Below are 24,951 nucleotides of genomic sequence, written 5' to 3'. Positions count from 1 at the left end.
CAGACAAGCCACCATTCCACAAAGCAGGAAACAAAGGGTAGCCATAAGCGATACATTTCCTCTGTGGTAGAAGGTTAACTGTGAATTATATGAGTTCCCATTTTGTTTCATATTTATTAATGATCTGAAAAAGAGGTTGAACACAGAAACAGCAAAATTTGCAAATGGCATATGTTTGTTTTGATTAGCTAGTTGTTAGGATGTTACAGGACTCTCACCAAAACAGATGAAAATGGAGAAGATGGCATGTGAGATTCACTTTTCACAGATGTCATAATACAAGAGTATAAATATCTTTCCATCATTCTTTCTGGTTAGGGCTATTAATCCCCACCAAAGAAAAAACAGAAATGGTCAAATGGCAGAGCAACTCGTCAAAAGTTATTTATATCTCAATAATGAAGACTATTCCATAGTCATTCAGAAGATCAATAGTGAAAAACAGTTCTTTCCACAGTCCAGTGAATGCCCAAGTAAGAACCAACTAAGGTGAACAAAGGTGTTTCTTTCCTAGTTTTTGTTCTAGCCTCTCTTCTGCCCATCACCATGACTTTTCCTTTTTGTGTTTTCTGAAGGGAATAAATTCTATAGCAGATGACTTTTCATTATCCAGTATGCATATAGCCTTTTCCTATGCTTGTGTTTGGTGCGTGCTGTATATAAATTGACATGGCTCTTGTGACTTCAAACAAATGGAACTGTGCCAATTTATACCCTTTCTTTCACTAAGCCTGAATCTGTTGATCAAGACACAGCTTGGATTACACTGTCTGCTATATTTGTAATAGATCAAAAAAGAAATAAACCAAGACCTGACGGTTTTGTCACTAGAAATGAATTTTGTAGTTTGGCACCTGCATTTTACAATCCACTTAGCAATTCAATTTCTGTTTTGTCTTACAGTATTACTATTCTATAAAAGATATCTCTGTTGGAGGCATGTGTATATGTTCAGGCCATGCGAAGGCTTGTCCGCTGGATCCAGCAACCAATGTATGTATTTTTCTTTTTTTTTTTTTTTAATGTGCCTTATTTGTAGAGTGGAACATGAGAAAAAAATCTTGATATTCCTCAGAGTTCTGTGAATTTATGTCTCTTCTTCACCTAGAAGAACAGTCAGAAGCAGTGCCAGGATAAAATAGTCCTGGCAACCAGAATAATAAACATTCATACAATGTCAGTGGAGACTTTTGCTGAAATGAAAGAACAGGTTTCAGATAATTCAGTCCATATTGAAAGCTTCCTAGGAACAACAGAAATTTGGGTTACGTTATGTAGCTGTAGAGATGAGCACTAGCAGTCAGTCTTTCTTTTCCTTGTTGATATTAATCAAGGTGTTTCCTAAATGACTGTCAAGTATTTAATCGATACTTGCAAACAAATGATGGCTCTAGAATGGCGCATTTACTATGCGGGAAATATTAATTGAATGATCAGTCAAGCTAGTCTAGAAGATCACGACCTGTTTATAATTTCTTTCAACTTGTAGCTTTCTTTTTGCACCATTAATAAACACATAACCAACATAATTGAAATAGAGAAATATAGTTTGTTACTGATAGTCCAAATATATGCACATCGCTAATACAGAATTTCCAATCTACTAGTATTACTAATGTGCCACAATGTGGGATCTCTTCATATACTATTCACTTAAGTAGGAGCTTTGTAGGATTTAACAGAAAATCTTGTTTGTGTATGACATTAAGCCATTGTGTAGGAACTGATTAAAAAAAAACAAACTGGAAGAAATCTTGCAGAGAATGCATTTACAGTTCTAAGCAGTTTCCATGGATCCTTGTAAAAATTTTACAAACTCTTCAGTTTAATCCTTCTAAACCTTTTCTGTGATGATGTGTATAGCACATATTGAACTATTGTTTCAGATGGTCTTAGTTATCAAACTGCAGCATTGTGTCGGTGCCATCTGTTAGAATTGGGCCTACCTCAGAAAATAAGTGCTATTATTGCAATTAATACATACTTCAGATAGTTTGGCTACTAGATAAAATGAAGGCATTTTGACAAGTGTGGTGTCTTGTTTTGCAGGATGACAAACATGTATTTGTTGTCTGACCAGTTTAAAAAAGTAGCATAAGTAGAACAATTCAAGCCATAAGAGATTTGGAGTATTTGGTTTAGCTCTCCAGGGATACTCTTTAGACTGAGCCATGCCAAAATAGGTGGGCTTTGGCTTATAAACATCATGACTGTGGTTGTTACCACAATGAATCTTTCCCCTAGCATTACGAAGAATAAACTTGCTTGAATTTACTGCCTTGCTTTTCTGAAGCATTCCTTAACTTAACCTTGTTTTGCAAGATTTATGCTTTGTCCTGTGAGCCATAGAATTTCTCAAGGTTAGCTTGCTGCTTTGACCTTGAGCAGCTTCACAAGGACCACAGAGAATCCCCTCCACGAATAACTAGTGGGAAGGCAATTTTTGCTCCTCATTTCTCCAAAGTACCATTTCTTTTCTCTTTTCCAAGCTGATTCTGGGGCTCAGAGAGTTTGGGTGTTCCCTACAGCAATATTTTCATGCTGGGTCTAAGGTGATCTGCTGACGAACTGAACAGTGACTGAAAGGCTGGTCCTGCTCTCATCTATCATTAACTTAAAAACTCCTGCTATCCCTCACATAGAATTAGTTACGCAATTAGAAGGTTACATGATGAGTGACTCATCCAGTAAAAAAATAACGCTAAAGTTAAAAGAAAAACCAGTTTTTATTGGATCGGCCAACAGAATTGATTTCACTCTGCAGCTGCAGGATTGCTGCATCTAAGGGAGGGGTGGAGAATGACTTACTCCTCCTAGTGTAAGCTAGCTATCAGATCAGTTTTCCTGTAATGTGAAGCTGTATTTGAGGGCTACCAGCACTTTGGGTTATTTGCTATATTGGACAACTTTCATTCTCCCATCCTCCTTTCTTCAGCCGGTTGGAATCAGATTCTCCTACATTCTTAGATTCTCCTTAGATCTGTGGCCAACTATGTTCCTTTGCATTGTGGCTGTTTTCTTAAAATAGAGCTACAGAAGTTAAACACGCTCTTTTGTCTCTCACTTGGTGAATGCAGGATACATAAATGAATAAAAATGAATAAACAGAGGAATTACAGAGTACAACCATTCTTAATGTTAATGTTTTCATAATTTGAACTGGAACGTAGATTATGTACAGGGACAGATTCTTCAAATCCTCACAGTGTGTAAATATTTGTTTTTCTTTTAAATTAGAAATCCATCTGCCAGTGTGAGCACAACACATGCGGAGAGACATGTGATCGGTGTTGTCCTGGTTTCAACCAAAAGCCTTGGCATGCTGGCACTTTCCTGGTTAAGCATGAATGTGAACGTAAGTTGAAAGTGGTACAGAAGAGGAAATTTATTGCAACTGCTGGTGAAAACTGAAATCAGGTCCTACGTGATTTTACAATTAATTTTATTTCTAATGACATTTGTTTATGAATCAGTTGTTGTTCACTTATTTAGACTGGCTCAAAGAGTTAACAGAAAAATTACATGTAGAATCGTGGTTTTATTGAACTCAGAATATTTCAGTGTAATGTGCTGATATTGGTGGACTACTGCATAAAAAATCATTTTGACTTGTTTAATTTGTGGAATTATCATGGTTTTGTTTAGGTAAAATAACAGGACAGTATCCTGATAAGTAAGAAATCTTTTTTACAGATTTTTCATTATATTAAACTTTAATGGCATGATTTTTGTATAAATGCCACTTTTATATATTACACTGTTCAGCTTTGCTGACAAAAAATATTTTTACGTGATCAAAATGCAATTTGAGTTTCTGATTTTTTTAATGGAAAAAAACAATGTGTCTAGTTTTCCAACATGGAATGAAAACATACCTTGAAATATCATCTTCCCACAGGGTGAGAATTTCATTTTCGGATTTACTGTAGTAAGGATAGTTCTAATTGAACTTTAACATCTTACTTCCAAAGGTCACATATCACTTATATTTCTGAACATAATAAAATCTAGTGCTCCATTTCATGTAAGTGTTTATTCAATCGTAGCATTTCAGCTATAGTTTTACAATGAGTGGCTAAAAATAAATTAAAAGAAACAGATATCCCCATATTAAAAGTAGTAATTGCTGATTTGTGTCCTGTAAACTTTGGTCACAGAGGTCTTTGTTTCAGTAGAGACTGTGTCTGTACTGGGAATGCATTCTGGAGTGAAATCAGGGTACGTTTATTTTCATGTTTAATTTTTAAGAGACACTTCTTATGCCCATTCAACTCTCAGTGAATTGTTGTACTTTCATGGTGGAAACAGTTCCCTGGGATCTGGTTCAGATGTGAGGAGAATGACTACCTACAATGTTGACGAGCTTTGAATTTCTCTTTATGTGGAAATGAATGTTTTAATACCACAGGGGAAGGGAGAGAGCGAGCTACCTCATTTTCACAGCAACAGATTAGTAATTAGCTCTCCTGCGTGTGGACCTGAAGCCTAAGAGTTCAAATCTGAACATCTAAAGAAGCCTTAAGATTGGGGATCTCTTTGTTCTGTCCCAGTTCTTATATGTATATGCGCAAATCAAGTGTTTTTAGGATGTCTTTCAGCTTTCATGGAAATTATTTTAATTTACTCATACCATTCTGCTGCTTTCCTTATAATTCCTCTTGTATTTTAAATTAGCTGACTCTTTCATGACTCATATGTGTGTGCAACCACCAAAAGGTTTCTGGACTATCAATTTAAACAGAAAAAAACCCATAAAACAAACCAGAAAGAACATAATTAGGCTATATCTGTCAACTTCCATACTCCCCCAGACAAACATCAGGAAAAAAATACAATATACAGAATTCCAGGCTGTATTTGTGATGGGACCACATTACTTTTCACAGCTGAAGTAGTAAATTAATGCTTGGATGTGCTGTCGGTTACAGTGTACGCAGCACCAATGATGAAATGTTGAATGACTCTTTTTAATACCTTAGTAACAGCGTGGCATCTCCAGCTGGAAAGTGTTCGCTAACGCAGTTCCTTCTCTTTTAGCATGCAACTGTCATGGGAAGACTGAGGAGTGTTACTATGATCAGGATGTTGCAGACAGAAATCAGAGTTTGAATGTCCATGGAGAATACATTGGGGGCGGAGTGTGTGTGAATTGTACGAGCTACACCAGTGGCATAAACTGTGAGACCTGCATTGATGGTTACTTCAGACCTAAAGGGGTAAATGCATGTTCTGTTGTCGCTTCACTGTAAAGCTCGGCATTCAAACCATCACTTCAGCATGGGGAGTTACGTTATTAAAAAGAGTTGACACAGTTTGGACTGCCATTTTATGAAGGTTAACTTCTAATTCTGACAATGTAGTAGTTGCTTTTCACAGCTGGAAATCTGTAAAGTTAATGCTCACAGAAATATGAAAGTGAATTGTGTTGATATCCAGGAATGCCCTTGAGGTCAGGGTCTCCAGCTTGTATTTCAATTTAATTTAAAGGAGGATGTGGTCCTCTAAACAGAACTTTTGCCTCAGTAATGAATTTCAAGGTTTGTTATCAAAGATCAAAGAAATATTGCTATATTTGATATTGGAAAAAGAGAGTCTGTAATTTTTATTTTTTAAATGTAATGTAAAATTAATAACCACTGAAATTCTATAATCTCATGAATGTCTTTCATTTTCAGTGCAGCAGGAATTGTTTTTTGTGTTTCATCATATAAGGCTGTATTTTCATCTAAGTTGAAGCTGTCAGAAGACGAATCTTATATTAGGTTGTATTGCCAACATGGGCTGTGCCTGTGCTTTAGACAGCTACGCTATTAGTGTGTGCTTAAATATTTTGTCTATATAGTTTCAGTTTAGTAAATCATGGCCTCTAGTTTGATTGGTTTTCAATCCTCAAACACAGAAAACATCAGCAAATAACAATAATTACATTCTACCTGATATACTGGTTCTAGCCTTAGAGCTTGAGAAAAGGAGTACTGCTTTTCAACAGCAGGGCACTTGATTTTTTCCTCTTAATCAGGTTATCATACAACTAATAGGGATTTTATATATGTGTGTGTGTATGGTGTATCTATAGTATATGTATATACCTAGTTCATGGAGAACTTCTACTTTATATTCCCAGTGTGGTATTAGACTAAGGTTTAAGTTTGGTTGCGGTAACCTTTTCAAGAACAAAAAGAAATTGTTCCATTGTCTAATGTTCACTTTTCTTCACTTACCCTTTTTGTCCAATTACTGACTAACTAGTCAGTAGTTAGTTTTTGGAATCATATTGACCAGAATAACTGAACTATTTGTCAGTTTTACGTTAGGTAATGAATGCTTAAAATCTACTTCATTACATTTATTGATTTTAATTATACAAGGGCCTGTTATTATCTCTACACCTCTTTTTTTAGTTGAAAACATATTTGTGTCTAAATCACTTACATGTTTCTAAGTAAAAATCAAAAATGTAACTTCAATGCCTAGACTGCATGGGCTAAGTTTGGCAACCATCTCATTTTTGTTAAACTGCAGGCTACCTACACAGAAGTCGTTCTCTCCTACTTTTTCTTGAAGAAGTAAATAAACGTTTCCAATTATTAAAGGTAAGGTTTTGTTTTGTAATCTCTTTGTTTTTATAGGTATTGCCAGATAGCCCAGATCCATGCCAGCCGTGTTCCTGTGATCCAAATGGGTCTTTACATGATACCTGTGTCAAAGAGGAGAAACACGCAGAAGGAGGTAAGATCCTTAAAAGATAGTGATGTTAAACTTTAAGTTCAGCAATGGTAAAGAAAAGCTGAAACACATTTGTGATATCTCTTAAAATAAAAATAACTTTTTTTTAAAGTTTACTCATGCAAACAATAATCCACCTGCATTCTTATGATACTTTCATTTGGAAACTCAGATTTTATATTCCCAAATTTGCTGAGGCTTCTTTCAGATTCATGGCTTGCAAACTTGAGTACATTTGGAAGAGTATTCCCCGTGGAATATATTGGAGAATTTTGGCTTTAAAGAGCTTTCTTCTTTTACAGCAGAGATTAAAACTAGTGCAACCATAATGTTTTAATCTCTTTTCCTCTCTAAGCATATTTCTGTTTGAAACCTAGAAAAAAAAAAATCTGTTTGAAAGGTGTCATATTGATGTGCCATCTATATTATTAATGTAGGATTGCAAGCTGTTTACCATAGCCCTGTAAAAGCTGTCTTCAAATAGAGAATAAACTGCTTCCTTGTGCTTTGGAAACAATGGATTGCCATATTTTTCTGGTTCTTTTGTTGACAAACTTCTGAAAATACTGTTGGAAGGTAACAACAAAACTCAAGGTCAGTTCTTAAGAGATGTTTTAATTGGGCTAATTACAATCAATTGACAAGAGATACTGTAGCGATCTTTTTTGAAATAGAGATCAATGGAACATAAAAGCAGCATAGGAGAGATGCATATACAGGGCCCAGAGCTGTAAAATCTACTGTAACAACCATGTACTGATTACTGTCACAGTGGTATATAGGGTGGGGGTGTTGACCTTGGCCAGCTGCAACTGCCTACCCAGCCACTCTCTCACTGCCCTTCTCGGCAGGACAGGGAGAAAATAAGATGAAGCAGCTCATGGGTCGAGGTAAAGACCAGTAGATTGCTTACCAATTACTGTCATGGGCAAAACAGACTTGACTTGGGGAAAATTATCCTTCCACCTGAGAGACGAGATGCCATTCAGAGGGACCTGGACAAGCTGGAGAAATGGGCCTGTGTGAACCTCATGAGGTTTAACAAGGCCAAGTGCAAGGTCCTGCACCTGGGTCGGGGCAATCCCCAGTATCAATACAGGCAGGGGGATGAAGGGATTGAGAGCAGCCCTGCCGAGAAGGACTTGGGGGTACTGATAGACGAAAAGCTGGACATGAGCCAGCAATGTGCTCTCACAGCCCAGAGAGCCAACCGTATCCTGGGCTGCATCCAAAGAAGTGTGGCCAGCAGGTCGAGGGAGGTGATTCTGCCCCTCTGCTCTGCTCTGGTGAGACCTCACCTGTAGTACTGCGTCCAGCTCTGGAGTCCTCAGCACAGGGAAGACATGGACCTGTTGGAGCAGGTCCAGAGGAGGGCCACAAAAATGATCAGAGGGATGGAACACCTCTGCAATGAGGAAAGGCTGAAAGAGCTGGGGTTGTTCAGCCTGGAGAAGAGAAGGCTGCAGGGAGACCTTATTGCAGCCTTTCAGTTCTTAAAGGGATCTTATAAGAAAGATGGGGACAGACTTTAGCAGGGCCAATAGCGATAGGACAAGGGGTAATGGTTTTAAACTAAAAGAGGGTAGATTTGGATTAGATATAAGGAAGAAATTTTTTACAATGAGGGTGGTGAAACACTGGAACAGGTTGCCCAGAGAGGTGGCAGATGCCCCATCCTTGGAAACATTGAAGGTCAGGCTGGATGGGGCTCTGAGCAACCTGATCTAGTTGTGGATGTCCCTGCCAACTGCAGGGGGGTCGGACTAGATGACCTTTAAAGGTCCCTTCCATCCCAAAGCATTCTATGATGCTATGATTCTAAAGAAAATTAATTTAACTTATTGCCAATTTAAATAGATTCAGATAGTGATAAACAAAGACAAAAATTTAAAAAATGCCTTCCCTCCCACCTCCTTTTTTTTTTTTTCCCCGAGCTCAACCTCACTCCTTCATTCCCAACTCCTCTACTTCCTCCCCTGCTACCACAAGCGGTGCACAGGGGGATGGGGTGTGGGGGTTGTGGTCATAATGGTTCCCCTCTGAGGCTCCTTTCTCCTCACACTTTTCCCTGGCTTCAGCGTGGGTCCTTCCCACTAGCTGCTGTCCTTTACGAAAAAAATCTGCTCGACCATGGGTGTTCTTTCAGGAAATATCCACCTGTTCCTTCATGTGGTCCTCCATGGTGTGCAATGTGGGTATCTGCTCCACCATGGTCTCCTCCAGGGACTGGAGGGGAATCTCTGCTCTGGCGCTTGGAGCACTTCCTCCCCTTCTTTCCCCTCTGACCTTCTCTGACCCATCCGGGGGCTCTGAGGGGCTCAGCTGTGCCCTGCAGTGGGTCCCCTGGAGCCGTCTGGAACTGGCACCGGGCAGCCCCAGCCCCTCCTCACAGAGACCACCCTGCAGCCCCCACTGCTGCCAGCGCCTGAGCATGGAAACCCAGTACAGTATATCACATGGATTGATTGGAGAGGCAGTAGAAGCAGAAGAGAAGATGAATCCCAAAGCTGGAAAAAACACAGCAAGACTGCAGTGCCTGTACCAAACCTGTGGGTGAGAGTGTACAGGTTACAGATGACAGACTCAATAATTAACAAAGAATACTATTAAACAGGACAACTTTTATTCAAACATTTGCTGCTACTGACATTCAGTGCTTTTGTAAAATACTGAGGATATGATTTTGAGATGGGAGAATGATTAATTCAAAGAAATGCAATGTCCCACTTGCGTGTTAAGCAGCTGCTTGGTCTCTCGGTTTCTATCTGTTACTGCTGCAGTCTTTTCACACCTTCCATGCTGGCCACTGGTGCGGGTCATTCTCCAGGGGCCTGGCAGCTGAAAGGCAGTTAATAGGCTGTCAGCTCTTCTCTCATGGGACGTGGGAAGCAAAGAAATAAAGACATTTTTCCATCTTGTTTGGCTGTCAGTAATAGTGTCATTAGGAGCTCTCATAATGTCTTATTCTTGCCTCTGAACATTCAACAGATCTAAACCATCTCATAGTTGCTTTCTAGATCTGCTTACACTTTCTGAATCTGACTGGGTGGTACTGTGCTTTAACACCTTGCTTCCTGTATCTCCTTCTGCCTTTTTAATCCTCTGATCTTCTTTCTGGTAAATTCTTCTCTTGCCTCTTTTCTGAACCTCTCTAGGAAGAGAATAAAGCTCCTGTTTGGACTCCTCCTTTCGTTTCCTGCTATTTCTCTACTGTCTCCATCCATCTAATCTGAAGATCATTAACTAATTGATAATAAATGAAGAAATGTGTCATGCCACCATCTTGAAGATAACATATTCAAAATTATATTATCTCTCTCTGTTTTGCCTCCTTTTACTTTTATTGGAAAGTGGCCAGCCCTGCTCATCTAGACCCCGGCATTCAAACAAGTTTCATATCTCAGCAGTTCCTTCAGTCTTGAGAAGCAGGGAGTTCTTTTTTTCTCTTCAAAAAATCAAAACTCTCATCATTTTCTGTCTTGATGGTAACCAGCTTCTCCTCAACTTCTTGAAACTTAACTCATTCAGCTGCAATTGGTTAGAGGCCTGTTGCTTTTGAGCACATTGGAATATTCTTAATCTCTGTTGAATCTGCTGTTCGTAACACATGAAGTAATTTTTTTCCTTTATTGCTTTTTAAACCCATTGATGTCTCCTCTTTCCAACTTATTTACTGTAGAGGTTATTCTGTGTGTTTAAACTACTTCTCATATATGACAAGCGCAACAATTGTTATTTAGGTAACAGCCACCATATACGGAATTCCCTCCTCAAAGTAGTCCATCCATTTGTTCCTGAAACCAGTTGTCTGTGTCCTGCCCATGCCTGGAAGTCCAGTGAGAATTGGACAGTTTGCACTGTCTAGACAGTGGCCAGGGTACTGTTCTGATAGTTATCTTATTTTGTTTACCTAGTTTAAGACCACAAGAACAAAAATAAGTCAGCTCTACACATAACTGGACTTTGTAGCCATTCTGCCTACAATGGTCCTGTTCTTTGCTCCTTGTTCTTTCTGTTTACTTGCTTTTCTTTACTTCTTGTGGTACTAAATAATGTTCCAACACATTAGGAAAACTGTTTACTTCTTGCACGTTGTGTTTGATTATAGCATTTGGACCAGCAGGCCAGATTTGTGACTGTAACATCTTATTCAACAGAAAAGACACAATGCTAGTTGAAAGAAAAAGCCTTTTAAATATTTCTTTTGAGGAAAGATTTTTGTGGTAATGGAAGAGGTTGTGTTAGAATCAACAGGATCCTAGGTCAGGATATAATTTTTAGCATAAAACTATCCTGAAAGTAGATGACTTTACCTTTTTTTTTTTCCTCAAATTTATATTGAATACCCTGATAAAATTCTTTTTACTGTACACTGCTCACCCTGGGCAGCAGTTGGGTTTGAAACACTGGGGAACCTTCATAAAGGAAAGGCTGGAAAGCATGATCTATCTGAAGGGATCTATCTATTCCCCTGTGAAACAGAATGAATACACACTGGGTAGGTTGAAATGCATCCCAGAGTTTGCTGGCTGGTTGTTTAAGGTTAAATTGTTTGCTTGGTGTAAGATGGGAATATGCTTCTTAAATGTGTGGTAAGCAAATGAGTTGGGAAGATTAAAAACATTAAACTAAAATGGAAATATGATAATAAGGAAAATCACTGGGGATATAAAGTCACCGTGAACAGTTCTCAAGGAAAATAGAGCTGGAGGCTGTACATTCTCTGTGTGCTTGAACACTGTAGGTAAGCAACAATTAAAATGGAAAATTGTAGCAAATACCATAATAACTGGTACATTGATGAAGTGCAACAAGAGGATTTAAATGACTGCATCCTGTAGTCATCATCAGGTTTCGGTAGATAAGGGAAGGGCATGAAGGAGTTGCTTTAAAATTGACCAGGCATTGTTTCAGGAGAAAAAGAAGTATTTTTATATATTAAGCATGTATAATTTCCATTTTGATCAGCCTAGTATAACTTTGTCCTCACATGTTTCACTTGGTGTTCTGAAATGAAATAGTATTATTCTAGCTTGTATAGTATATTTTTGGTTTTGAATCTTCAAGAATGATTTTCAAATATTCTTTCATGGCAATGTTATGTGACATGTTCATGAGCAATATGGAAAAGAGAGACCCAGAAATTTATAATAAATTATAGTATGTTTGCAAACTGTGGCATTGATAAAATAAACTGATGAAAATGTCTAGGTTTTCTAACTGAAAGGCGATAATTTTAAAACTGAACTTGTGCACCTATGTCCAATCCATCCTAATAACAGGTAAACTTGACGATCACTGATATTATGATCATTTGCAATTGTCCATACATAAGCAAAGGTGGAACCTATGCATTCAGAACTGCACTGTACTCCAGTAATTAGGCTTTCTCAGTGAATCAGTACTCTTGTTTCAAGCTGTAGTGGCTAGATTTTAACGAATAGCCATTTTACTTGGCTTTTAAACACCTGCAAGAGGTGTGAGGTTTGGAAACTGGCAGAGTTTTGTGACTCAGTCTCCACTGCATGCTATCATGCAGCGAAGTTTTTTCTCTGTTGCCTCTTTATGTACAACATAATCCCAATGACAAATGTTTATTTTTGCTGAAAAACTTTCTTTCTCAGACATTGTAGGATAAATAAGGTCCAGACATCTCCATCTTTATTCAGGCTGCATAGTACCTTGCTCAGCAAGCAGTCCCACTGACTTTCATGACAGCATTTTTGGAATTTATACACTGTTGAACAGGAGTGAAAATGCCAGAGGCCAGTCCTGGGATTGCAGGTTTTTTCAAGGGTCTGATGCATGCTTTTGCATGCATTTATTTTTGTGCAATTTTGAAAGACTGTTAGGCTGGGAGACAACTGACTGATAAAGCTCATAGTTTGAGATGACTCATCCTCGAGGATGAACTTTCAAAGCCTCTGTACACTCTAAGATAGGACAGAAACTGATAATATTTAGGTAGAAAACAGGGAATAACAGCTTCAACAAATAAAGCCCCACTCAAACAAGGCCTATGAAGTAAGAGACCAAAAGCAAAAGAAGATGTGCTTCTGCTGAAATGTTAGTTCATTACAACAACGAAAGACAGACCTGAAACATCTGCACTAAATTGAAATGTAATTAGGCTGTTGACATAATATGCACTACATATGCACTACAGAAGCCTGGTCAAAGATAACCAGTGGGACGCTGACAGGAATTTACATACTGTGTAATACAATGAGAGCCTAGATCTTGTAAGTGCTGTAAATGAAAGAAGGCATTGAGCCAAATAAAATATATAGACTAACCGTATCAACAAGCGTAATAACCGGAAGAATATATGGTAGTTAGTAGTCTCTATGCCTTCTCTCTCTGTTGTGGAGTGTGAGATGTCTTGACAGATGGTAGGCTGAAGATTATCCACTACTGTGTATGCTGCGTAAAAAGGGGGATTGCTGGGCTGGTGACAGTGGAGTTTCCAATCCTGGTCTCTTCCTTAACTGCAGAGAAAAGAAAGAGCAGGAGAAGGGAAGCTGGGGAGCTAAAAAAATGGACTGACTGGGTGGTGGAGGAGAGACTATAGATTTAAATGAGTATTTGGGAGTTGTTCCATACTGAGACATCTAATTGAATTTGAGTTTGCTGAGACTTAACTGGTGAGACCTAAGAATGAGTTCTTGAAACTTTCAAATAAGACTGGCTCACTTCTAAAGAGTTAGACTTGCCTGTGTCTTTTACTGCTGAACCCTCGTGTTTAGCAGGGTATTTTCATCTGGAAGGAACAGAAGTTTCTCTTGTAAGACAAGATTGTCTGGCTAGGATGCATTGACCCAGATACAAAAGAGCCTGAGGCCTGTTGTGCTGTAGGGCCTCGCCGGTGTCTAGTTGAGAGGAGGGTAACTCAGAAATTTGAGAATCAGCTGGGCCACAGGCATCAAAACCCATGGAGTACATGGTTTCGTGATAGTAAGGACCACAGAAATTTTTATGCACTGAAATTCTATCTATAATTAGGACAGATCAAGAAGGTGACAGTCAACATGATGTGCTACAGGAGATGAAAGAGGCTGCAAGGTTAGAGAAGACAGATTGAATTTCATCTCTGTATAGATTAACAGGTAATATCATTTAAAACTCCTGTAGGTGACTGCTTCTTCAGACAGCTAGTTAGAGAAACCATAAAAAGAGAAGCACCTCTGGATTTATGCACGAGGAACTGGTTTAAAACTCTCCTCTTGAAGGGCTGTCAAATTCAACATTTTTGAATGAGAAGGCCTCCCTAAAAAACAACTTAAAACAAGGAAACCTTTAAACAGAAAATCAAAATGAACAATCCAAGATTGCTAATGGCAAGCATAGGGTTTATAGACTGCATATTAGATATTCAGAGAAGATGCATTCCTCTAGTTCAAAATGATTCAAGCAATGCAATTAAGCCAGAAAAAAAATGTATTTAAACAATAAAAAAGAAGCTCCCTGAAAAAGCAGAAGTTGTATCCAATTGAGGATAATAGAAAAGGACATAAATTGAGACAGATTCTGGAAAGTCGTACTCTTAGTAACACGTCCACATATTTTAAGGAACAATTTGCTAAATGCGTAAATTTTGCTAAGAAGTACTTCTTCAGATAAATCAGAATCAAAAAAAGTCTGCTAGAGATTCAAATTCAGTAGGAGTTAAATATGATTAAGGTGTAATCAAGTTATAACAGGAGATCTCAAGAAAAGGACACAGCAGAAAAGCTAGATTAATTCTTTGTATCAGTGAATAGAAGAGCTCAGGGAATTTCCCATTTGGGAGTCTTTGTTCATGGAGACAAGTCAGAAGAACTATCTCAAACAGCAGTGTCAGGTTTAGAGCAAGCTGATAATGAAGAATAAAAACTCATCTGGCTTATATTGTATCTGTCCATGGCTTCTGGATGTAGTTGAAAATGGAGTTGCTTGAAGCATTAAATATAGTTAATAATACTTTTAAAAACTGACATTAATATTACATAAATAGAAACTGTTTATCCAATTTGTAAAGGAAAAGTAGAGGATTCCAGGAAACTAAAATCAGAAAGTCTGGTTTCTGTACCAAGGAAATCAGTAGAACTACAATAAATGATTAATACCGTTTCTGAACTGTAGCAAAAATGGGCAAAACTCAAGATCGGGTTGTTTTGTAGAGGACAGTGTGCCTTATGAATCTGTTTGAAGGATTCAATGAACATGTGAACAAAGGCTCATTTGATTAATATTGTATTTTGATTTTCAAAAAGTTTTGACAAGAACCTTCACCAAAGTCCATGAAAGAAAGTGTAATAGAATAAGGAGGAAAGGTTCTTTCATGGATTAGTACTTGGTTAAAAGACTAAGTGGACCATTTTCACAGTGATGATAAATACGCACTGTTGAAAATATTCGTATTTAACCTGGAAAAGCAATGAGTAGGAAGGTGACAAAGTTAGCAAGTACAAAATCTTTCAGCATAGAAAAATGAAAGAGCTGCAAAATGTTCAGAAAGATCTCAAGATAGTCAGTGGCTGGGTGGTAAAATAACTGATGAATTTCTGTAGCATTTAAAGGAAAAGTAGAACACAGAGAAAAGTAGTTCTACTTGTACATTTATGACAGCAATTTCTGAATTAGGCACTACCAGTTGCGAAACAGCTCTTAGAATTACCTTGGGCTGTACCCTGGGTGTATCAGCTCAGTGCTGGCTCAACAGTAGTCAAAAAGGTCAACAGAGCCTTAGGAAATATTACTGATGTTTAAAAAACAAAACTGAAAAAATCATCAAACCATTTATAGGTTCACACTATGCACTCCCTTCTCCTTAAATAATTTATTAGAACTGGAAACAGTGCAGAGAAGGACAACAGAGATTTTCTGCCATACAAGGCAGTTTCTCTGTAAAGAGATATTAAACAGGCTTAGGAGTTTTTGGCATATGAAATAAAAATGTCATGTGGGATATGGTAGAAGTATATTGAAATCACAGATGACATGGAGAAAGTGAGTAGGGAATGGTTACTTGCTGTTTTCTGAGATCAGAATTAGAGGGCAATAAATACAGGTTTAATGCACATCAGTGTTTTCTTTCACACTACACGTGGCTAAGTGTGGAACTTACTGCTAGGGAGCTTTATGGATTCTAAAAGTAAAAGCATGTTTAAAGGCAATTAGGTGAATTAATGGAAGAGTAGTTTTTCAGGGACTTTTAGATGCAAGGAAGTAGGGATAAGTTTCAGTTTAGAAGATCTCTAATATGTGGATTTCTGGAAGTTCAGAACTCAAATCACTATATACTTGCTCTATTCTTACATGCTTTATTCAAGCCTCTCTCAGACAGGATACTGAGTTAAATGGACGTATGGACTGACCCACAGTAAATGCCGTTATGTTACCCCTACCAAAGGTGTTGCTTTGAGCACTCTAACACATATATCTGATAAAAATAATAACGATAAATCAAATATGTCTCATGTTTTCTTCCTCTTCCCATAGATATGTTGCCTGGTTTCTGTCACTGCAAGACTGGCTATGCAGGAGAGAGCTGCAATAGATGTGCCTTGGGTTATACAGGATATCCTGAGTGCCTGCCCTGCAACTGCTCGGTGAAAGGCAGTGTGAATGTTGACCCTTGCATAGGTCCCTGCATCTGCAAGGTATGGATGTCAAATTCTTCTGAGCCATAGGAAGATACTAATGATATTGAAAGATGGCAGTTAATGGTCTTCTATCATACAATAGCGTTCCACTGTCCTACCTGGCTGTGTTAGTATCTGTGTTAGTCACTTCTCCTAGAACGCTTGTTCTTGGTCCTGTAAAGTCTTAGATTGTCTTGTGTCATCTCAGTACTCACTGTAATTAACATAGGTACCTAGGAGCCTGCTGCCAGTCATACAAGGCCTTGGAAATCTGTGATGAAGAGATACTTAAGAAGCGTGTGAATCATTTGTTTCAAACTTGCATCCTCATCTACTCAGAAACTATATGTTTAAAGTATTGTGGGCTCTAAAACTAACCTGTAACATGTCTTCAGAAGAGGAAATGAGGTGAACTGGTGATGTATTAAAACAAACAAAAAAATTGCCTTTTAGGAGTTGTCATTAGGGATATAATCCTCTTTTCTTGCTAAGTTCCAAACTGAGAGCATTCTTTCCTGCCTTGGAATGGTTGTTTAGAAATCTCCAACATATTTAAAAGAAAAAAAATCCATCCTTTCTGTAGGGTGAATTTCTTCATTTCTAGGAAGAAAATTTAAGAATTATTTTCTCTGTGTGCCTTCATGTACCTCCAGGAAATTATACATCAATATTATATTGAACTAAAAAACTTCTAAAAACACATGCATCCACTTCTTATAAAATACCTAGTTACCAGAAATGCTTTAGAAATGGTGGTGCTCTGTAAGTCATAGTTTAGTAACTGGCCATGAATAGGCCCGAAGGACAATTTACTGTACTGTGGGTCAATGTTTCTGTGTCATACTTGTGGGATTTTCCTTCCAGTGTTTAATTAACAGAATTAGTCACAAGTGTGAATTTAAAAATACTTACATTATGTCCTTAAATACGAGAATGTACAAAAAATACTTCCATCTATCAGCTCATGCTGCATACACACATAAAGCTCTGGTGTGACAGCTGAACAGCACTGAAATCTACTCAGACAATTAGCCTTATCCTCACTTTACGTAACAGTCACATGCTCTCCATCAGAAATAAAATCTATCCATATCACGGTCCTAATTCCTTAGCTATTAAGTCTAGAAGATCAGGAAAGGAGTGCTTTTGCTATATTCTGACTTGAAAGGGAGCTTTGATGAAGATGTCATATGCCAAATACAAGATAACCACTCCTGAATGATTCTTATTATTATGACATTATTTGTGTAATGCCAAACTGACCTGTTAGTACAATCAGAGCAAAATGAACAAATATGGAATAGAGATAATTGTTCCTATCCCAGATAGTCCACACTATATACACTTGTTCCTCTCTGCTCATCTTTGTCCCCTTTCTGCTCCTCTAATCCCTTTTTAAGTGCTTGTGGGAGAAAAATGATGCCCTTCGCAGACAGCTGAGATACATACACATTTATTTTCTCTAGCTATCTTCACATTCAAATCAAAGCAGATTATGGTCAAAGGGACACTGAAATCATCAGATTAGTTATGCTCCATATGAAGAATAAAGTGAGATGTCTGGACAAGTTAATAGCAGATCGTAGGAAAAATGCTTCCCTTCTTTTAATCACATCTTTCAGTTACATATGATGAGCTCTAAATTTACTAAAGATAGTTTTCTTGTAAAGGAAATTGACTGCTGAAAAACATTTCTAATTGTAAGCAGCAAAATGTAGCAAAGTGGGCATTAGATTGTTATCTTTACCACATTAGCCAGAGTAAACTAAAGTATAGAAAGGTGAGGGACAAGTATAAATGCCTGTTTTATCGCTAATTATCTCAGAGAGCTTTCTGAAGGTATATGGTTAAAGTCTCATTTTTGCATAATTTAAAACTGGACTGAATACAGTATTCAGAAATAAATGAGGCTGTTAGAAACATTGCTTCATTGGCTGAAGGTTAGGTTAGATCTCCTTTCCAACTTTGAGTTTTATATATCTATTATCCACTGAATTTGCTGCCTACTCAATAGAATTATACAGGTTTTACTCACTGATGACATGCTTGTGACTGCAGAGTAGGACACCTTTTCATTTAAACACATACTTTTGCTTTGTATCTCTCTTTTTTTTGTTTTTTTACCCATCCCACTATGTACACACTAAGCACGTCAGCAAGGTCTGAAACTTTTGGGACCAGCATTCATAATTCTAGTTAGTAGAATTGTGCGCGAGAGCATTGGGGTGCCTGTGAGTTCCCAACTGTTACCCATATTATTTTTCATATGAAGCATGAGTAGCTAGGTGATTTCAGCATACCTATGGCAATAATATGCATTGATTAATCCTGAGATTGATGGTGAAAATGTAGAAGTACCATTCTTTAAATTAAAGAGATCTTGAAGTTAAAAGTAATTGCCTGATAGGCTTGAGTTGTATTAAAGAGATTTTTGGTTTGTTGAACAGAGTCTATATGATGTTGTTGAAGGGGAGCATAGATACAGCACAGCAATAGAGATAGAGCAAAAGTATTTTGCTACACATGTTGTTACTGTATAATTAGTGGTGAAAACCCATTTACATTTTCATTTTATCTCCTTCTTTACTTGTCCTTACCCCTTCCCCCTCCTTGTCCCTATTTTCTCTTAATCCATGTGTGCTATCCCATACCTCCATATGCTTTGCCCTGCTTTTTCCATCTTTGCTAGATCTAACCAGGAAGGTATCAAATGGCTTTTGGTGAACTTGCTTCAGAGCTGTGTATTTCAAGCAATCATAGACTACACAGCGTGGGCAGGCTTTTTATAATGTGTTCATTCTCTGCTGATGTGGAGCCAACAATTTGGTCCTGTGTGCGTACCCTAGAGCACTGTCTCCAGGATTAAAGAGACTGTATATAACAGTTTTGAAAGGGAAAGAATTTTCTGGGCTATCTTGGGAAAAATATTGAATTACTAAGCCAGCACCATAGCGTGAGCCTTTTGCAACATAACCCTTGTAGAAAAGCTAGGTTTATCTTTGCCTATAGGACAAATTGATTTATTGTGTAAGCTACTAGGAATAATGCACAACAGAAGCTTTCTCTGAAAAATGTAATTACCAAATGCTAAGTTTAGAATTCTTCATGTATGTTTAGTGCCTGGCTTTCTGCAGGGGAAGAGTTTGCAGACCTGGCTGCATGGCTGGCAAACACATGTAGTTATGGGAAGAAGAAATGTAGCCCTTTTAACATTTGGATTTAACCTGAATTCAGCTACCAATGATAGACCACTGAAAAACTGACACTGAATGATTGGTACAACTAATACTGTGTACCTGTAGTTTGCATCAATTGGGCGTGCACAGATTTTATCAGCCATACCTACAAACTACAGTTGTTGAGGCTGTAACATTGTGTCCCATACTCCCTTTCCCTGTCACTCTCTTAAGTGTAAAGGATTAGATTATTCCCTGAAATCAGGTATGTCCATTCGTGTAGAAGAAAAATGAAAAATCTTATAATGTCCAAATTCTGTGTCCTGTTATTTGCATGCAGCCATAGTAACTTTTATTGTGTAGAGGATTTGCTACTAATATTCACAAATAAGAAGTCTTTCCTATAAATGCCTTTATAGTCCTGCGTTTATACTCTCCTGCAGAGTATGAAGCTGGTGACCTCAAGTTCTAATCTATGACAGCTGAAGTAATATTCTAATGTGCATTTCCAGGAACATGTTGATGGAGAAAACTGTGATCGCTGCAAACCAGGTTTCTTCAATCTGCAGCAAAATAATCCCAAAGGCTGTGAAGAATGTTTCTGCTCTGGGAAAACAAGCGTCTGCACACACTCTCACCTTACCTACAGAAGTGTAAGAAAAATCGTACTATATCAGTAGATGTTGTTGGTTTTGTGTTTCTGTGTGTTGTCACTGTCCATTGTCACCAGAGTGCATCTTACTATAAAATCATGCATGTTCTTTTATGCCTCATATATTTTTCATTTATCCAAAAGAAAATGCTTATAAGATTTGTTTCTCTTCATTGTGAGAAAGTTCTGAAAAAGTGCAGTTAAAGAGTGAAAAGTGCAGAAGAAGAAGTAACAGTCAAACATGAAGCCATATGCATAAACACAGTCCTGGAATGTGCATACATAATCAGCCCTGAGTTAAATGCAACATGTCCATAAGGCAACATCTTTTCCAGATCATTATTTAATTTCTAGACCTGAAATAATTAAGAATTTTGAAACATTAAATGTACAACACACAGCTATGTAAGAAAAAGGGATGCCTTACAGAGGGCATTTTGAGCGAATTTCTTTTGTATACTGCATTCCTAGGAAAGGATGTGAAAGAAGATGAACCTACTGTTCTTGTTTGTGCTGTAGAAAAATGTCTTTAGCCTGCAAATATACTCTAAACTTTAAATTAGCTCTCAAAGCTCAGACACTGATTCCACTGTAACGGATGTATGCTACATATTCATGTCTGTAGATCAAGTTTGGGAAATGTGTTCCAGGTCTACTAGCTCCTGGTTTGGGCTGAATTGGTATGCTGGAAGTCTGCAAGTAAAATCATATATGCCTAGTGTGTTCATTTACATGCCAGCATCTGGAAAATTTTCCATCCCACAGCTGAGCTATTTTATTGTTCTGCTTGTATCCAGGCCTCAAAAGCTGTCCTTGTATGAACAGTGTGCTCTTCTCTGATGATTCATTTCTAGTTATGGGATTTCAGAAATTCAAGTTCTGGTGGTTTCCAGCTTTGCTTTAGCTTTCTAAAAAAAGTATATTTGAACTTGTAAATTGCAAGGCTTTAGAATTACAAAATATTATAAATTATGCTGTCTACAACAATCAGAAAATATATATTCGTCACCTCATCTTCTGTACCCTCTGTGTCTGATATTATTTATTGAAAACTTGTATAATACTTGGAGATATTCTTATGCATATGTTTATATCATAGAATTTCCTCCTTGCTCTGGTCCATATGAAGCAGAGAAAGCAAATACTTGCAGTTACTTCAAACTACTCAGAAGTTATAACTCCCAGTCACATATAATAAGAGAAATTTTTGCTGTTATTACTTTGTTGTTTCCTTTGTTCCTAAACTGCTATTACTCGTATAAACATAATAAGTTTTTTTGAAAATGGAAGAATGAGAGGCTGTGACTATTGAAATGACTGATGTCCTGATTCTCATTGTAATATGTTTTGCTCTGGGTTTTTTCTTCTGTCATTATAGATAGAAGACATGAATGGCTGGTATCTGACTGGCTTACCGGGTCTCATCAGAGTTACCCCCAAGCAAAAGAGATTTGATGGGCATCAGCAGTTTAGCATCAGCAATGTGGCTGTGCGAAAAGTACTGCCACAGACTTATTACTGGAGTGCACCCAGCTCTTATTTGGGCAACAAAGTAAGTGCAGATGGTACTTGCCTAAATGCTAATTTGATTATTGAGAAAAGAAGTAAGGCTTTGAAGGGGGGTGGAACTGAGGGAAGATTAAGATGGATAGCTATTTGACCCGCGAAACTGCAAACAGAAAGGAATCAGGTGTATGGAGTAACCTTGTGAGGCAAAAAGTTAAGTAGAGAAAATTAACTAAGGATCTTTGACCTTGAGCCCTCTTTGGGCTTCTGCTGTCAGGTATTAGAGAAATCTATATAGTTCGCAGCATTGTTTTTTGAATGGATTAGCTGGTGTGTGGTTCAGCTTGCCCTGTTCTCTTCCCACCTTGTCCTCAGCTTTGAAAACCAGTTCCCTTGTCTGCTTTTGAGAGATCGAAGTTGTGTATCAGATGTTGTGGGGGTGTGTTACAAAACTCTAATGTTTGGCAAGAAACTTGTGTGTGGGGAGCTCTCTGCCCTAGAACTCAGAAAACGCTGTTGTGAGCTCTGTGCCAGTTCTAATGCATATATTTATCCAAGTCTGCATGTGTCCATGTGTGCACATACACACATATTCATGCTCTGCAGGTTAATACCAAATATTTGCTTTCTAAAGTCTTGGATGCTTTAGTGGTCTGACTGCCAGGCTTCTCACCATTAGACTTTCTGCTATCATACGTGATACCTTCAGGACAATCTCATTTTTTTCCAGAGAGTAGAATTGAGGACTGAATGAGTCCTAAATGTGAAGAAAGCTAAACAGCTTTCCGTTTACTGTAACCCCAATTATGCTAAAACTTATCTGAAATGCTAACACTAATACACTTGAGCACATTTTCCTCTCTAGTCTCTTCAGGCTAGTCAACCTCCTATTTATTTATTTCCTTCCTGCTGGCTGAAAATCAACATGACAGAAGGTAAGTGAGCATGTGGAAACTAAATAGCATCATTCCAAAGAACTGGGCATCCTGTTCATGGCTATAAATTGTTAAAGATAGTCAGGCTCATTTAGCTGGGCAAGGGAGAGTTTCTTCTATAATTTTCCATGTCTGGTGAACTTACCCTGAGATATGAATTGATGCTTTTCCAGACAGAATTTCATCCTACTTCTATTCAGTGAGCAAAATAATGGTAAGAATGTACACAAATTATTTGAACGTGGAAGATACTTTTTCAGTGTAATTTGGAGGTCCTTTGTGGTTACTGTCAGACATCTCTGTATGAATGAAGCAATTTGCCTTAATAACTGAACCATATAAATTTTTGATACTACAATAATACTGAAAGCACTCACAAATTACCACAGTACATCTTAACTGTCATGTTGCATCACGTAAATTATAGTCATAATGACATGCTTAGGCCATATGATTTATGCTATGGAAAGGGAAATGGAAATAGAATATTGAGAGTCCATATCTGTAAACTCAATAAAACATTTCTCTAAATAGCTGAAACTGGATAAAACCAAATAGCTGAAACTAGATAAAAACATCCTTTCTTGAGAGTGGTTGCTAGCTGTGTTACAGTAAAATAATTGGTATCTCAGAGCAGGCAAGCTTCTTTAAGAATTTTTGTCTTAGGAAATGTAGAGAATGATCTGGCAAATCTTATATCAAGATGTACACTTGTAATTTATAAACCTTGTGTCACAGAAAACTGCCTTTCCTTTTTATTGTTAAAATTATTGCTCCTAAATACTATTCCCCGACATAAAATTGGGTAACAAAAGGTAGTAACCGTCCTGCATTTCCCAGTTTTCAAATATAGCTCAAAAACCTTATTTAAAATAATTCTTTTAATATAAAGTTGGCATCCTGTGCATATGCCTCCACAATGTTGATTGCCATATGTGTGCTATCTGCTTGTTTTACATCCATCTCCAAATGCTTCTTTTGGATGAAAAAAGCATTATAAATAGGATGCTTCTGAGTGTGCAGCCTTCAACTTTTTCTTTTTCATCTAAATCTGGATGACTCTAGGCTATGTGATACTGGTCTTTGACTGTGTCTCTAAGGAGACATTATAATAACAAGAGGCTGTAGGTGGTACAGGATTCTTGTTTATGTTGGAGTAGGACCAGAACATAAGCAAATTACTTTAACATCACCATATCCTTTTAGTCTTCTAAATATATATGCTGCTACCAAAACTTAAACTTTGTTGTACAAATACAGATAATTTTTTAAAAGCCAGATATTTTACCTGTCTGACTATATAATATGCGTTTGAACTGAAAAATTGAACACTGTTTTTGATGCAGAATACATTTGGGAGTAATCTGGAGGAATTTAATTTCTTGAAATAAAATATCTAGTGGATAATTTGAGAGAACAGATTTTAAATGGCTTGTATTAAGGGTTTAGTAGGTATCATAAACCAGTTTATCTTGTTGCCTGCCTACCTTATCATAGCCTACTGAACTAAGGATTGCAGCAATCATAAGGACTTGTGGTCTGTTAGAGCTTTTAGTTACTGAAAAATTGTCTTATTCTATCAACTCTAATTACATTTTCAGTATTTGAAAACCCCATTTGGTTTTTGTTAGCAGTTTCTTAAATTGTTTTGAGAATGGATCTGTAAGTTTATTTTAAACTTGTGTCCATGCTAAAATATTTTATAAATTTGTCTGAAAGTGTTATGAGTTACATTCTGATAATGTTTGATCAGAGCACTGAAAGGAAAATATTAAAATTAGATACCAAAGTCAGCAGGATGATGTTAAACACTTGTTTCTTTAAAGTCAACGTGGAAGGGTTAGGTGTCCGCAATGTTTCAGAAGTCTGACATTATGTGTATACTCGGCCTCTTCCTTTGACACCTCAGCAAAAAGCAACTTGATAATTTGTATGCTGAGTAGAAGCTGTTAATGATTAGCTGAGAAAAAAAATAATATATGGAGCATGTCTAAATAAACATATGCCCCCCCCCCCCCCCCCATGACACACACGTGAGGGGCAGCTGAGGCCACTTGAGATTCCATGAGGAAAAATACATCTTTAGTTGGAGAAAGGCCCTCTGCCTTATTTTCTCGCTGCTGCTGCAAATACTATGTTCCTTTCTCTGCTAAGGGCCAGCTTTAACCATGAAGGTGGAGATGCACCCTGCCTCTTTCAGGTGGTATAGGGCACTGCCTTTGGTCAGCAGTCACAGGTTCGTTCAGCCTTTAGGTGGAGACCATCCTAGAATCCAGGTCTCTGAACATTGTCTCAAGACCCAGCACTCATACAGAAATTAGATAAGGCATCCT

General features: G+C 37.7%; 1 protein-coding gene across 5 annotated transcripts in view; it reads left to right on the top strand.

Moving 5' to 3' along the window:
* The window catches only part of LAMA2 (laminin subunit alpha 2), a 373,593-nt gene that overhangs the window by 145,315 nt on the left and 203,327 nt on the right, over positions 1–24,951 (top strand). For all 5 annotated transcript variants that reach the window (XM_087775778.1, XM_087775777.1, XM_087775776.1 and 2 more), the window contains exons 6-12: positions 904–993; positions 3,238–3,355; positions 5,038–5,216; positions 6,630–6,729; positions 16,207–16,367; positions 20,038–20,178; positions 21,556–21,729. In XM_087775778.1, coding sequence (XP_087631904.1) covers positions 904–993; positions 3,238–3,355; positions 5,038–5,216; positions 6,630–6,729; positions 16,207–16,367; positions 20,038–20,178; positions 21,556–21,729 — 963 coding nt within the window. The remainder of the gene's footprint in view (positions 1–903; positions 994–3,237; positions 3,356–5,037; positions 5,217–6,629; positions 6,730–16,206; positions 16,368–20,037; positions 20,179–21,555; positions 21,730–24,951) is intronic.

This window comes from Nipponia nippon, unplaced genomic scaffold (assembly GCF_047370975.1).
Source record: "Nipponia nippon isolate SJK-2023a ecotype South Korea unplaced genomic scaffold, ASM4737097v1 scaffold_4, whole genome shotgun sequence".
NCBI classification, from domain to species: domain Eukaryota; kingdom Metazoa; phylum Chordata; class Aves; order Pelecaniformes; family Threskiornithidae; genus Nipponia; species Nipponia nippon.
Note: the sequence above shows the minus strand (reverse complement) of the source record. Positions and strands in the feature narration are given on the sequence as shown.